General features: G+C 35.9%; 1 protein-coding gene across 2 annotated transcripts; it reads left to right on the plus strand.

Moving 5' to 3' along the window:
* Positions 1-989: 989 nt before the first annotated feature.
* LOC138377629 (sterile alpha motif domain-containing protein 9) lies at positions 990-15,536 on the plus strand. 2 transcript variants are annotated; one of them, XM_069462766.1, is made up of 3 exons: positions 990-1,109; positions 3,955-4,036; positions 10,305-15,536. In XM_069462766.1, the coding sequence occupies exon 3, from the start codon at positions 10,313-10,315 to the stop codon at positions 15,077-15,079; it is 4,767 nt and encodes a 1,588-aa protein (XP_069318867.1). In that variant the 5' UTR covers positions 990-1,109; positions 3,955-4,036; positions 10,305-10,312; the 3' UTR covers positions 15,080-15,536. The 2 variants fall into 2 exon arrangements, with proteins under 2 accessions (XP_069318867.1, XP_069318868.1); XM_069462767.1 differs by lacking the exon at positions 3,955-4,036.
* The last annotated feature ends 600 nt before the right edge of the window (positions 15,537-16,136 follow it).

Below are 16,136 nucleotides of genomic sequence, written 5' to 3' on the forward strand. Positions count from 1 at the left end.
AAACACCCAGAATATAGTGTTCGATCAAATATCTGGGCACTTTGTGGCTCAGTCAAGTTGACACAAAAATTAACCATCACACTGGTCCACATGGAAAGTAGAACCCAGGCTTTGGAGCTCAGCCCAGGGTCCCCTTACTAGGAGGGTTCTTCGGGTGAGTGATGAGTCTAGTGGTTATATCTAGGCTCTCCTTTGCAGCCACTTTCTTCCTTCCTAAAGCTCAAGACTTAAGAGTACTGGCCCAGAGCCTGGGTTCAAATCTCTACCACGTATGAGGTGTGCAAACTTGAGTCACTTTATTTAACCTATCTGTGCCTCAGTTTTTTCACCTGCAAAATGGAGATAAAAATAGTCTCTACCTCAGGCGATTATTGTGAGGAGTAAGTAAGTTAATATAAAACACTTAGAATAATGCCTGGTACGTGGTAAGTGCCCATGCAGTGTGACCCTCAGGTCTGCAGCCCTGTTCTGCTCTGCAGAACTAACCCAGAGGCCTTTAGCATTTATAGAGGGACTCAAAGAAGTCCCTGAAAGCCATTCCTTTACACTTTAGGAAAACAGTGAGTCCAACCTTGAAGGCCAGTGAAATACCAACATAGATCATTCCCCACCTGGAGCTCGGGACTGCAATGAAAACTGATATTCCCAAGAGATCAAGGCAGAATATCCCTGCAGTTTTTAACCAAGATAACAGGGTTCTCTGCCGCCTTCAAAACTCTCAAGTTTTGAAGAAAAGTTATTAAACCTTTGAATTTTAACTAAACAGACCACAAGGTGGCGTATAGTCATTGCTTATAAAAGAGTATTTTAGCCAAAAAAGGAAGTGCTGTAAATTCAGACCTAGGAAACGAAACTAAAACTAAGTCCTCCTTCTTCCTTCCCCGCACCTCCCAGTTAGGCAGCTGGGCACACCCTGTCGTCTTCAAGCCAATTAAAGCTTGTGTTGAAGTAGATAAAGAAAATAAATAGACTTTCATTAAAACTATAATGAAGAAAATATTTTTCTCTAGCATGGGAGAAGGAAGAAAACACAGGTATCAGATGTTTTCTGCACCAGAAGAGATGATCTTCCCCTCATTTATGTAAAAGAAAATTGCAAGGCAATCAGGGTAAGTACAATATCTATTAATATTGTTATTACTATCTGTAGCAGCATTTTATTGAATAGGAAGATATCTACTTTTCAATTAGAAAATTGAAATATACCCAGAAACAAGAAATAATATTCTAAGCCTAGAAATTCTACACTATTTGTTGCTGTGCTGGGCGTCTGCCTTATATTAGTTGAAAAATGAGTCATGATATTTCATAAAAGATGCAATTGAAAACAAAAGACACTTTTATTGATGAAATCCTCCAAGGCATAACAGCACCTTCACAAAGAACAGACAATGGAAACTTAAAAGTAGTGTACTTTACATTAATCAAAGATACCTTCCACCATCTACTCTAAGAAATAGGCAGCTTCTGGAAAACAAAACTCTTTGACAGCTTCTCAGATATTGGTGTCTGATGATACAGAGAGAGACAGACAGACTGCTGCAGGAAGTCCTTGGAGTTATGGCATCGAAAATCCTAGATTTATGTCTACTTTCGACCCCCAAAGCCAATAATAAGGTAACGGGAGAGGGTAGGGGAATCTCCCCGTAGGTTGTCTGTAACCATTTCTGAATAAAGGTTTGATCTTCAACTCCCTTTAGAAAAGCTAAAAAACCCTACAGTTAAGCCCACAGTTAATAAATGTATATGGGTTCAATCGTGTAACAAATTGTGTTTCCTTTTTTATACTCGTTGCTAAGAAGCTCAAAACCAAATTATCAGGACACTTTTTAAAGTATACAGAATAGAAAACAGCTATTTTAGGCACTGAATTTGTTCCTTTTTTTTTTTTTCTGCTACCCTTATTTAGCCTTCCCCTGATTTCTTTACCTGAGGGTTTTAATATATGTGTGATCCTGTATTACTTTCTAAATTGTCTAAAAAACATTTCGGAACAAGAAAGAGTATAAAGAAATTATTACTATGTAAAATACCTATGAATGGTGGCATAAATGGGAAAAACTCATTCCTCCAGTGTGTATTCTCCAAGACTGGCGTCTGCAACAAGTTTTAAAAAATAATTATTGAAAGGCACAGCTTTGGGGGGGGGGGTAAATTCCCACCTAACGGGTACAATGCACACTATCTGGGGGATGGGCACACTTATAACTTCGTCTCAAATGGTACAAAACCAATTTATGTAACCAAAACATTTGTACCCCCATAATATTCTAAAATTAAAAAAAAAAAAAAAGACAGCTTTCGAGAGTGAAACATGTTCTTTAAGGGAAGTGGTGTGAAAGTGAGACCTGTTCAATCACAACTGAAATGTTCATAATCTGGTATAAAAAATAGTCAAAAGTTACCCCTTTTTTATTTGCTTACTTTCCCCACCAAATGTTCAGGCCCAGCTCTCCATCCCCCCCACCCTTATACGATAGGCTGACTTTATGTTTTTAAATGTAATGGTATATAGCTCATGCATACATCAAATAATCCATCTATTTCACCAGTCTCATAATCTAGTCAGAGGGTAAAGGCTGAGTTTGTAAAAGTGTGAGAGGCCGGAGATGATGGAGGACGTCAGGGAGATCCCAGGAAAATATACTGGTAGGATGGGAAAAAGATAGGGCATGAGAGCGCTGGGTGTGAACCCTCAGAAGCCGGAGAACACCCAGCAGCGGAATGATCAGGGTAGCCCAGCTTTACGCATTATGATAACGCAGGGACAACAGAAGTGAGCTGTACTTTTATAGGGTGGAGTAGACAGGACTCAGCAAATTACATGAAGGTGATTTAGATAGGAGGGTTACTAGAGGAGGGTGGGATCGGTTTTAGACTATAAAACCAGTATGAGTCAACAGTGGGTGGGGTGCGGAAGTCAAAAGCTTGTAATCTGAGGCTGCAGTAATAAATGTCTGGTAAAACTTTAGGACCTCAGAAACCCAGAATTGACTTAACCATTATCCTTGATTCATAACACACCACCTTCTTTTTCTATGCAAGTACCTCTTTTATTTTATTGATCTGTTTATTTGTTTTATTATGTATTTTACAGGCATCATTGTCTTTTAAAATTAAGTATAAGTTAAAATGAACAAATCTTAAGGGTACAGCTGTATGAAATTTTCGTATGTATTCATCTCTGTAACCACTAACCAAATAGAGATATAAAATGTTTCCATCACACCAGAAGTTTTCCTTGTGGCCCTTCCTAAAAATATATCCCCACCAAGAAGTAACCATTATTCTGACTTCTATGACAGATTCATTTTGCCAGTTCTTGAACTTCATGTAATTGGAATCAGAAAATATGTTTTCTGTTGTAACTGGCTTCTTTCACTCAATATGACGTGAGTGAGATTCATCCATGTTGTTGCCTGTATCAGTACTTTCTTCTTTCTCATTAGAATTGCTGAGCTACAGGGTTTAACTTGATAAACTTGATAAACTTGATAAACTTTTATTTAACTTGATAAAAACTGTCAAATAGTTTCCCAAAGGGCCTGAAACAATTTACACCCCTGCCAGCTCTGTGTAAGAGCTCCATCCACTCCACATCTTCACCAACATTTGGTGTTGCCAGTCTTTAATTTTAGCCATTCTGGTGAGTAGGTAGTATTCGCCCATTGTAGTTTGACTTTGCATTTCCATTAAGATTAAAAATTTTGGAGGACGTCTAACTCTAATGCATCACATCCACCTACATGACTGTCAAAAACTATACAGGTTTCTCTTCCTCCCAGGAGGCCAAGTCTGGTCCTCAACCTAGCCCAGAATCATCAAATGGCCCAAAGCTTACCTAGACAGAGATCTGCCCTCTCCAGTCTTTCTCCTGTAGTCTATCTATGATTCTGTGATGACTTCAAAAATATAAGTTTTGTAATTTATCTGACTTTTTTCTCATTGTTGCAGTGGGAAAGTCGGTGGCCTTCTGTGATCTACTACATCACTGCAAGAAGTGGGACACCTTCCATTTATTCTAGAGTCAGTTTTGGTAAGTTATATTTTTCAAGGAATTTATTCAGTTCACCTCAGTCTTCAATTTATTCACGTAAAGTTGGTTGCAATATCCTCTACTCCCTTTAATTTTTATAGCATGTGATACTGCTTATTTTTGCCATCTCTCTTCTATTTCTTGGTTAGCCTTTCCGTGGGTATGTCAATTTTATTACCCTTTATTGAGAACAACTTTTGGACTTTGTTGAGTCTCTCTTGTAACTTTGTTTTACACTTTATAGATTTCAGATCTTTATTTTCTCCTTCCTTCTTCTTACTTCAGGTTTATTCTGTTGTTCTTTGAACTTATTAAGTCATCCTTCTATTTTTATAAAAGCACTTAAGGCTATAAATATTTCTCCAACTATTGTTGACACTGTTTCTTACAAGTTTTGATATGCAACACTTCATTACTATTCAATTCTAAATATTTTTGCTCTTTAATGGATGCCACTGAATTTTTTTATTTTTTAATTAAACTTTTCATTTGAGATCACTGTAGATTCACACACAGTTGTAAGAAATAATGAGATATTCCTCTACCCAGTTTCCCCAACGGTAAAAATCTTACAAAACTACAGTACAAGATCACAACCATGATATTGCCATTGATACTTTCAAAACAAAAAAATTCCATCACCACAAGGATTTCTCATATTGCTGTTTTATAACCATGCCCACCTCCCTTGGGCCACCACCACTCCTTAACCCCAGGTTATTAATCTGTTCTTTACTTTTATAATTTTGCCATTTCAAGAATGTTATATAAATGGAATTGTACAGATTGTTGCATTTGGAGATTGGCCTTTATCAGTCAGTGTAATTCTCTGGAGAATTATGCAGGTTGGTGTATGTATCAATAGCTTATTTCTTCTTATTGCTGAGTGGTATTCCATGTTATGAATGTAAAATGGTTTGTTTCACCATTCACCTTTTGAAGGACATGTAGGTTGGTCCCAGTTTGGGGCTATTATATGTAAACCTGCTATAAACATTTGTGTGCAAGATTTTGAGTGATTATAAGTTTTCCTTTCTCTGAGATAAATGCCCAGCAATGCAACTGCAAAGTCATATCATAGTTGCACGTTTAATTTTTGAGAAAATGCCCAACTGTTTTTGAGAGTAGCTGCTCCATTTTACATTCACACCATCAATAGACGTATAAATGATGCAGTTTCTCCACGTCCTGCAACTCTGAGCATTGTCACTATTTTTTACTCAAGGCATCTGATCATTGTGTAGTGGTACCTCATTGTGATTTTAATTTACATTTCCCTGATGGCTAAGATGTTGAACATCTTTTAATCTGTTTTTTTGTTTGTTTGTTTGTTTGTTTTGCCATTTGTATTCTCTTCAGTAACATCTATTTCTTTTTCCGTTTTCTAGTTAGAGTGTTTGGTTTTTGAGTTTTGAGGGTTTTTTAATCTAGATAATAGTCCTTTGGTTTGCAACTATTTCTCCTTGTTCATAGCTTGTTTTTCATTGTCTTTTGCAGAAAAAAAATTTTAATTTTGATTAAGTTTAATTTATCAATTTTTCCTTTTATGGCTCATGAGTTTGGAATCAAGTCTAAGAAATTTTCACCTATCCCTAGATCATGAAGATTTTCTCCTATGTTATTTTTCTAAAATTTTTAAATTTTTCATTTAAGTTCACAATCCGTTCTAAGTTAACTTTTGTATAAGGTGTGAGATTGGGTTATGGTTCTTTTTTTCACCCAGTGATGTCCAGTTACTCCAACATCATTTGTTAAAATAAGTATTCTACCTTCATTGTTTTTGCACCTTTGTCAAATGTCAGTGGGGCATATTTGTACAGGTCTACTTCTGGGACCCTATTCTGTTCTATTGGTACATGTGTCTATCTCTCCACCAATGCCATACAGCTCTGACTTAGTAATTATAAAATACGTGTAGAAAAAAATTTTCTCCTACTTTATTCTTTTCTTAAAAAAAAATTGCTTTAACTATTCTACTTCCTTTGCCTTTCCATATAAATTTTACAATAATCTTGTCTATATCTACAATCTTGCTGGAATTTTGATAGAAATTATATTAAACCTGTATAATGATTTGGGGACAATTGGCAATCTTACTGTGTAAAATTTCCAATCCATGAACATGATATGTCTCTCTATTTATTTAGATCTTTGATTTCTTTCATCAAAGAAATCAAATTATGTTGATACTTTTTTTCTTAAGCAAGCTCAATTTTATTTATATAAATATGTATATAGGTATATATATGTTTGTACCTATACTCAAAACATTTTTCTATTATGTTCATAAAATAGTCCCCAAACTGGTTACATATGAAATAGCCATTTTTTTTTGTCAGCTATCTTTTCATTTTTATTATTCATTGTTATCAATATCTTATAGATGTAAATGTGTTCCTTTTCTTGATTTTTTTTTTTATTTCATCTTGTTATGGGGGATACAGAATTGCAGGTTACATACGTTGCTCCTGTACCGCTTTCCCCCCAAGACAGAGCTCCAGGCGTGTCTGTTCCCCAGGTAGTGCGCGTTGCACCCATCATGTAGGTATATATCCCTCCCTTCCCCACCCCCCCTTCCCGAGTCAGCACCTTCAAGCGTTACCGATCCCCAAACGGTGCGCAATGCACTCATTGTGTAGGCATACCCCCATCCCCTCCCCCACCCCCAACCTCAGTCTGATATCCAATTGGTGTCGTTCCCAGATTTGTATTTAGGTGATGATCAGGGAAACCAATTTTCTGGTGAGTACATGTGATGCTTGTTTTTCCATTCTTGGGACACTTCACTTAATATAATGGGTTCCAACTCTCTCCAGGAGAACCATAGAGATGTCCTATCTTCATCATTCCTTATAGCTGAGTAATATTCCACGGTATACATATACCACAGCTTACTAATCCAATCATGTATTGATGGGCATTTGGGTTGTTTCCACATCTTTGCTATTGTGAATTGTGCTGCTATAAACATTCGGGTACATGTGTCTTTGTTACAGAATGACCTTTTTTCCTTTGGATATATGCCCAGTAATGGGATTGCTGGGTCAAATGGCAGGTCTACTTGAATCTGTTTAAGATACCTCCATAATGCTTTCCACAGGGGTTGCACTAGTTTGCAGTCCCACCAGCAGTGTATTAGTGTTCCTGTCTCTCCACACCCACGCCATATGTTGATACTTTTCAACATAAAACTCTTCCACATTTTTTGTTAGATTTACAGCTAAGTATTTCAGGGGGGGTTTGTTTGTTTGTTTTTAGTGATTCTAAATGGAATTGATTTTTAATTTTGGTGTCCATGTGTTCATTGATCATATATAGAAAAATAATTGATTTTTTTGTATGTTTATCTTTTTAAATTTTTTTTATTTCAGCATATTATGGGGGTGTAAATGTTTAAATTACATATATTGCCTTTGCCTCACCCGAGTCAGGGCTTCAAGTGTGTCCATCCCCCAAGTGGTGCACACCACATCCATTAGGTGTGTATATATATCTTGTATTCTGAAAAGTTGGTGAACTCAGTTGTTAGTCCTATGAAATTTTTTCTACATTCTTTGGCATTTTCTTTGTAGACAGTCATGCCATCTGAAAACAGGGAGAGTAATCACTTCTCGGCCTTTTGGCTAAGATCAAGTGAAAATAGGGACAGTTTTATTTCATCCTTTCCATATTCTATGTCTTTTATTTTCTTCTCTTGCTTTATTGCACTGGCTAGAACTTCCAGCACTATGTTGAACAGAGTGGTGAACATCCTTGCCTTGTTCCCAACTTCAGAAGAAAAGCATTCAGTCTTTCACCATTAATGATAATGTTAGCTGTAGCCGTAGAGTTTTTTGTAGATGTTCTTTATCAAGCTTCACTCTAGTCCTAGTTTTCTGAGAGTTTTTATTATGAATGTGTGTTGAATTTTGTCAAATGCTTTTTCTGTATTCACTGATATGATCGTGTGATTTTTCTTGTACAGCCTGTAAATATGGAAGTTTTCATTTATTGACTTCTGAATATTGAACTCTCTTGCATCCCTAGAATAAACCCTATGTGGTGTGGTGTATAATTCTCTTCTATATTACTGAGTTCTACTTTCTGTTATTATGTTAAGAATTTTCGCTTCTTTATTCATGCAGGATATGAGTTTACAATTTCATTTTTTGTACTGTTTTCGTCTGGTTTTACTAACAGGGTAATACTAACTTCATAAATGAATTGAGAAATATTCTTCTCTTTCTGTTTTCTGGAAGAGATAGTGTAGAATCAATGTTAATTATTTAAATGTTTGGTAGAATTCTCCAGTGGACCTGTCTGGGCCTGGTGATTTTTGTCTTGGGGGAGATTTCTAAAATTACAAATCCAATTTCCTTAGAAATAATGGAACTGTTCAAATTATCATATTGAGTAAGTTGTGGAAGTTTGTGTTTTTTAAGGAATTGGTCCATTTCCTTTAAGTTGTCAAATTTATGTGGGTAAAGTTGTTCATAGTATTCCCTTATTGTGCTTTTGATGTCTACAGGGTTTGAAATAATAGCCACTGCCTCACTTCAGATATTGGTAAACTATGTCTTTTTTTTATTTTCAGTCTTGTACAGGTTTGTCAATTTTATTGTTCTTTTCAAGAAAGCAAATCTTTGTTTCATTTATTTTCTTCATTATTTTTTTCTTTTCAGTTTAATTGATTTCTGCTCTTATCTTTCTATTTTCTTCTTTCTGCTAGTCAGCTATTGTCATTACTCTTCTCTTTTTTTTTTTAATAAACTGCCTGCTTATAAAAAATGAGCTTATCTTTTTGATTTTTTAAATTGTGAGTAAACTCAGAACAAATGGATGCAGAGTGCACTGTATGGGGGAAAAGCACACTTGCAGTCCTGGCTTAGGCAAGGCTAAGGCATTATATGTAACCAAAATGTTTGTACCCCCCTAATATTCTGAAATTAAAAAGAAAATCCTAATCCTGAGTTTGTATCTGCCACTGGAAGGCAATATTTCTGTGTATTATTTCATCAAAGTGGGACTGTATAACTTATCTGCCATCATTCCCCAGGCTGTCTCCTTTGTTAATTTTATTTCTCACACAATACATAGAAGTTTGGTTCATTGGAATAGCTCACATTTTTGGATCATACTTAAAGCTGACTATTTTTATTTGGATTTTGTTTTTTATAACCATTGCTATATTTCTGTATCTTAGATGGCAATTAAGTTTTTAGATAATAGTCTGTTAATTTGCAGAACAAATAGTTATGCCATGCGTTAGTGCCCAGAAATCAGCTGTGATCAATTATGTAAAAAAAAATTACTTTGATACAATAGTAGCTTCCAAGTTCACTACCCAGCAAGCTATCCAGATGTCATGGAACAGAACAGCTCACAGACCAAATGAAGATGCTTGAAGCACATGCTTTATTAAATCAATTAAAATACACAATAAAAAAAAGAAATGGGTAACACACTTTGAATAGAGTACAAAAAGGGTAGAACAATCTCATTACCTGAGTTATGCAAGTTAATATATCCTCTCTCTTACATGCTATATCAGCATTCTCCACTGATTGTATAATTTTGAGAACCAGAGCTGAGATCTCTCCAAAGGGTCTCAGCAGATGGAAGAGGTCCTGGGTGAGTGACATACATTTGCTCTAATCAGGGAGATGTAGAAGGGTAAGTATGCCTGGCCACAGCTACAGGTCATTAGACCAAATTAAGATCTAAAAAATATCAAGTGCTTCATGTGTGTCTCATGAATATTTACTATCTATTTGGCTCTTACATTCCTTCCTAATTAATCTTAACATTCATATGCTCTATTTACTTTAGCTATGTCTATCATAACGTCTCACAAACTACTTGCTTCTATACTTAGTTTCAAAATCCTCCTTTTTTCTTTTATTTTGTAAAGAAGAATTGAACATTCTTAAATAATACAGCAAACACACATTATAGCAAATAATCATTTGGTAATAAGGATAAACCATCTCTATATATACTGACGGGAAGCATCCCCAAGACATACTTAGTGAATAAAGAAAGGTGAAGAGAATTACAGATGGTATGCTACCATGCATGGTGGGAAAAAGGTGCTTATTTATTTGTATTTGGTAATATTTTTCTGGAAGGATACTGGTAATAATAATTTTCCCTGCAATATAATTAGTAGGCATATCCTTTTGAACTTTTTACATTTTGTAACACATGTATATATTACCTATTGAAAAATTGATTATTTAAAAAAATTGCTTTTAAAAATATTAAGCCATTTTTCTTTTTCTATATACAGGCATCAGAATGGCAAAGCAACTGAACCTTCCAGAAAATACAGATGACTGGACAAAAGAGGATGTAAATCAGTGGTTAGAAAGTCATAAAATTGATCAAAAACACAGGGAAATTTTGACTGCACAAGATGTGGATGGAAAGATCTTGAAGTGGTTAAAAAAAAAAGATCTTGTGGATATGGGCATAACACATGGACCAGCTATACAAATAGAAGAACTATTCAAAGAATTGCTGAAAACTTCTTCTGAAAATTCTATTCAGACATCTAAAAGGGGGAAAGGCAGTAAAAATGTTCCTAAAAAACAAACTTTGATGGAAAAGGAAAGTAGAGAAACTTCACAACAAAAACAACAGGATAAAGAGAACACAGATATGACTAATGCCTCTACAATGAGTACAGTTGCTAAAGGTTCTAAGTCACTAAAAAATGAGCTCATGGGAGAAGAAATAGATGACACAAAGGAAAAGCAGCCATCCATAGAACTGACATGTGTAGCATACCCTTTTGATGAATTCAGTAATCCATATCGTTACAAATTGCATTTTAGTCTACAGCCCGAAACAGGACCACACAATCTCATTGATCCAATACATGAATTCAAAGCCTTCACAAATACAGAAACAGCCACAGAAGAAGATGTTAAGATGAAATTTAGTAATGAGGTTTTCCGATTTGCTTCAGCTTGTATGAATTCACGTACCAATGGCACCATTCATTTTGGAGTCAAAGACAAACCCCATGGAAAAATTGTTGGCGTGAAATTCACCAGTGTTACCAAGGAAGCCCTCATTGACCACTTCAATCTGATGATACACCAGTATTTTGAAGACCATCAGGTCCAACAAGCAAAGAAGTGCATTCGAGAGCCAAGATTTGTAGAAGTTTTACTGCCAAATAGCATTCCATCTGACAGATTTGTTATAGAAGTGGATGTCATTCCACAATATTCTGAATGTGAACATGATTATTTCCAGATTAAAATGCAAAATTGCAACAACAAAACATGGGAACAAAGTCCAAAATTCTCAATCTTTGTAAGACATGGGGCCAGCTCTAAGGACATCATGAAAAATAAAGCTGATTTCAGAGAATTTAAATTAGATTTAAAAACACTGGCAGAGTCCAGGAAAGAAGCAGAAGAAAAATTCAGAGTGAAAACAAATAAAAAAGAGAGTGAGGGACTAAAGCTGGTTAAACTGTTGACAGGAAATCAGGATTTGTTAGACAATTCATACTACGAATGGTACATTCTTGTAATAAATAAATGCCATCCAGATCAAACAAAACACTTAGATTTCCTAAGGGAAATTAAATGGTTTGCTGTGTTGGAGTTTGATCCTGAATCTGAGAGCAATGGAGTGGTCAAAGCTTACAAAGAAAGCCGAGTAGCAAACCTTCACTTTCCAAGTCTGTATGTAGAAGGGAATACCACACCAAATGAGAAGATTTCTACTCTGAATCTTTACCAGCAACCCAGCTGGATTTTCTGCAATGGCAGGTCAGACCTTGACAGTGAAAAATATAAGTCCTTAGATCCAAGATCCTGGCATAAAGAAAGAGCTTCTGATGTCAGGAAAGTTATTTCATTTCTTACACATGAAGACATAATGCCAAGAGGAAAGTTTTTGGTGGTATATCTATTACTCTCACCCATAGATGACCCAGGAGACCCTCTCATTGAGACTTTCTGTGCTTTCTACCAAGAACTCAATGGAATGGAAAATATACTGTGCCTTTGTGTACACCCACACATATGTCAGGGATGGAAAGACCACCTTGAAGTAAGATTATTTAAACAAGAAGAGGAATTTTCAAACCAATGTATTTCTGCTTTAAATCTTGAGGAGATAAATGGCACTATTCTTAAACTAAAATCTGTGACTCAATCTTTAAAGAGACTTTTGCCATCTACTGGTTTGGCGACTGTCCTTCTGAAAAAGGAAGAAGATATCATGACTGCCCTGGAAATTGTCTGTGAAAATGAATGTGAAGGTACACTCTTGGAGAAGGACAAAAATAAATTCCTTGAATTCAAGGCATTGAAAGAGGAAGATTTCTATCGAGGTGGCAAAGTATCATGGTGGAACTTCTACTTTTCTTCTCAAAGCTATTCTTTACCTTTTGTCAAAAGGGATAAATATGAAAAACTTGAAGAAATGATTCAAAACTGTGCAGATTCTTCTAAATCAGTATGTGCCAAAATTATTCATTTGTATCATCATCCAGGCTGTGGGGGAACTACCTTGGCTATGCATATTCTCTGGGAACTAAGGAAGAAATTCAGATGTGCTGTGCTAAGAAATAAGACGGTGGATTTTTCTGAAATTGGAGAACAGGTAACCAATTTAATCACATATGGAGCAATGAACCATCAGAATTACTTACCTGTACTGCTCCTTGTTGATGATTTTGAAGAACAAGAGAATGTCTATCTTCTGCAGGCCTCTATTCAAACAGCTGTAAGTAAAAAGTACATTCGATATGAGAAACCTCTAGTGATTATCCTAAATTGCATGAGATCACAAAATCCTGAAAATAGTGCAAAGATCCCAGACAGTATTGCTGTAATACAACAACTATCTCTCAAAGAGCAGAGAGCTTTTGAGCTTAAATTGAAAGAAATCAAAGAACAGCATAAAAACTTTGAAGATTTTTATTCCTTCATGATCATGAAAACCAATTTCAATAAAGAGTACATAGAAAATGTGGTCAGGAATATCCTGAAAGGGCAGGATATTTCCACCAAGGAAGCAAGGCTTTTTTCTTTCCTGGCTCTTCTTAACTCTTACGTGCCTGATACCACCATTTCACTATCACAGTGTGAAAAGTTCCTAGGAATTGCAAACAAGAAGGCTTACTGGGGGACAGAAAAATTTGAACACAAGATGGGCACCTACTCCACAATTCTGATAAAAACAGAGGTGGTAGACTGTGGGATCTACTGTGGAGTGCGCATCATTCACCCTTTGATCGCACTTCTCTCACTGAAAGAATTGAAGAAAAGCTATCACTTGGATAAAAGTAAAATTATGCTGGATATGCTAACAGAAAATTTGTTCTATGATACTGGTATAGGAAAAAGCAAATTTCTCCAAGATATGCAAACACTACTGCTCACAAGACACCGTGATGAACATGAAAGTGGAACAGGAAATTTGTTTTCCCCATTTATTGAAGCATTACATAAAGATGAAGGAAATGCAGTGGTTGAAGCTGTCTTGCGTGAAGGTATCCGTCGGTTCCACCTAAATGCATTCATCTGCCAAGCCTTGGCAAGACATTTCTACATCAAAGAGAAGGACTTTTGCAATGCTCTGCATTGGGCAAAAGAAGCAAAAAAGATAGAACCTGACAATTCTTATATCTCAGATACACTGGGTCAAGTCTACAAAAGCAAAATAAGATGGTGGTTAGAGGATAATGAAAGAAACAGGAACATTTCAGTTCATGATCTAACTGATCTTTTGGATTTGGCAGAACATGCCTCAAATGCATTCAAAGAATCTCAACAGCAAAGTGAAGACAGGCAATATGAAGTGAAGGAAAGGTTATACCAGAAGTCGAAAAGAAGATATGATACTTACAATATAGCTGGTTATCTAGGAGAGATAGAAGTTGGGTTTTACACAATCCAGATCCTCCAGCTCATTCCTTTCTTTGACAATAAAAATGAACTATCTAGAAAAGATATGGTCAATTTTATATCAGGAAGTAGTGATATTCCAGGACATCCGAACAATGAATTTAAATTAGCCCTCAAGAACTTTATTCCTTATCTAACTAATTTGCAACAGTCTTTGAAAAAGTCCTTTGATTTTTTTGATGAATATTTCGTCCTTCTAAAACCCAGAAACAACATTAAGCAAAATGAAGAGGCCAAAACTCGGAGAAGGGTGGCGATGTGTTTTCATAAGTATGTAGATATATTTTGTCCCTTGGAGGTATCACAAAACATAGATTTTGGATCAAAGCTCAGTGAGCCACTTCAAGTGGAGAGGTATCGGAAAAGGCTAGTAGCTTTAAAAGCAGACAAGTTTTCTGGGCTCCTGGAATATCTTATCAAAAGTCAAGAAGATGCTATAAGCACCATGGAAGAGATAGTAAACAAATATACTTTTCTCTTAGTACAATGCACTGTCAGAATCCAGCCAAAAGAAAAGCAAAATTTCATCTTGGCCAACATCATTCTCTCCTGTATTAAACCTACCTCCAAATTAGTAAAGCCAATTAAAAAACTGAAAGATCAGCTTCGAGAAGTCTTGCAACCATTAGGAATGACTTCTCGATATTCAGAGCCTTATTTCCTAGCTTCCCTCTTATTCTGGCCAGAAAACCAACAACTAGATCCAGATTCTAAACAAATGAACAAGTATGCTCAATCATTGGAAAATTCTTTCAAGGGGCAATATAAACATATGCATCGTACAAAGCAACCAATTGCATATTTCTTTCTTGGAAAAGGTAACAATATGAACAGACTTGTTCACAAAGGAAAAATTGATCAATGCTTTGGAAAGACCCCTGATTTTAATTCCTTGTGGCAGAGTGGAGATGTATGGAAGGAGAAAAAAGTCCAAGAACTTTTGCTTCGTTTACAGGGACGAGCTGAAAATAATTGTGTATACATAGAATATGGAATCAATGAAAAAATCACAATACCCATCACACCCACTTTCTTAGGCCAACTTAGAAGTGGCAGAAGCATAGAAAAAGTGTCTTTTTACCTGGGATTTTCCATCGGAGGCCCACTTGCTTATGACATTCAAATTGTTTAAAAGCCAGATCTTCTCCCTCCAAGAATGTCATCTCAGTATCACCTAATTTTTTTAGATCCCATACCCATAATTTAAATTGGAAAATTTCTGCCTGGAGCCACTCCACAGGTTTTAGTTGACTTTATACAGAACTATCTCTTTTGGAGTCTTGCTTTCCTGGGTGATTCTTTTGAATTCAAATTAAGCCAGTTTAGGCAGATGTTCTCTCCCCCATGACCTACCTTTGGTGAAAAAAAAAATAAAAAATAAAAAATAAACCTCTTTGAGATGTTTGCTCTACCGTTGGTAGGGAGTGCAGCTAATTTCCAGTCTCCAGTCTTGGGAACAAGATGCCTTCTAAAATCAGGGGGCCACAGGTCAAACTCTCCAAGTGAACTTCTTGAAGGCCCCCTCTCTCCAAGCTCGAAATGACATTCTCATGGGGTTTCGGGAGACCTTTTCCAAAAGAATCTCTTCATAAACCCTTATTTTCTCAATGCCAGCAGTTGGTTTAGCCTGTGGGTTAAATCAAGCCTACTGCTTGTCTTTGTAAATAAAGTTTAATTGAAATATAGACACATTCATTTGTTTAAGTATTATCTGTGGCTGCTTTTGCACTACAACAATAGAGTAGTTGCAACAGAGACCATATAATCCACAAAGCCTAAAATATTTACTATCTGGCTCTTCACAGGAAGTTTGTTGACCCCTGCTCTATGCAGTTCACCCTTTTATGTCTTTACTGCAGGACAATTGTCTAATTGGTTCTTGGACACCTACTTTGAAAATATGCATTGTGGTTTATCATCTCACTTTGGTATCTGACTTTTATCATTTTAGAGAAAAAGTAAATTTTTAACATTTTTTAAATAAACAAAATCTATTTTTACATTATAATAATCCAAATCCACTTTTTCAAAAAACAGCAGAGTAATAAATGTCTGAGAGTTTTCCTCTTGCAAATTAAAAAAATACCTGAATTATGCTGGATAAATTGGACAAGTACATTGATCTTTCATGATTTTCCTTACTTATTTAGTTTTATATTTCCTTTAAGGCTATGATATTTGGTCTTGAA

This window comes from Eulemur rufifrons, chromosome 29 (genome assembly GCF_041146395.1).
Source record: "Eulemur rufifrons isolate Redbay chromosome 29, OSU_ERuf_1, whole genome shotgun sequence".
NCBI classification, from domain to species: domain Eukaryota; kingdom Metazoa; phylum Chordata; class Mammalia; order Primates; family Lemuridae; genus Eulemur; species Eulemur rufifrons.

Bases quoted from the DNA above. Each gene is read 5' to 3' on its own strand.
- LOC138377629 (XM_069462766.1), top strand. From the start codon at position 10,313: ATGGCAAAGCAACTGAACCTTCCAGAAAATACAGATGACTGGACAAAA.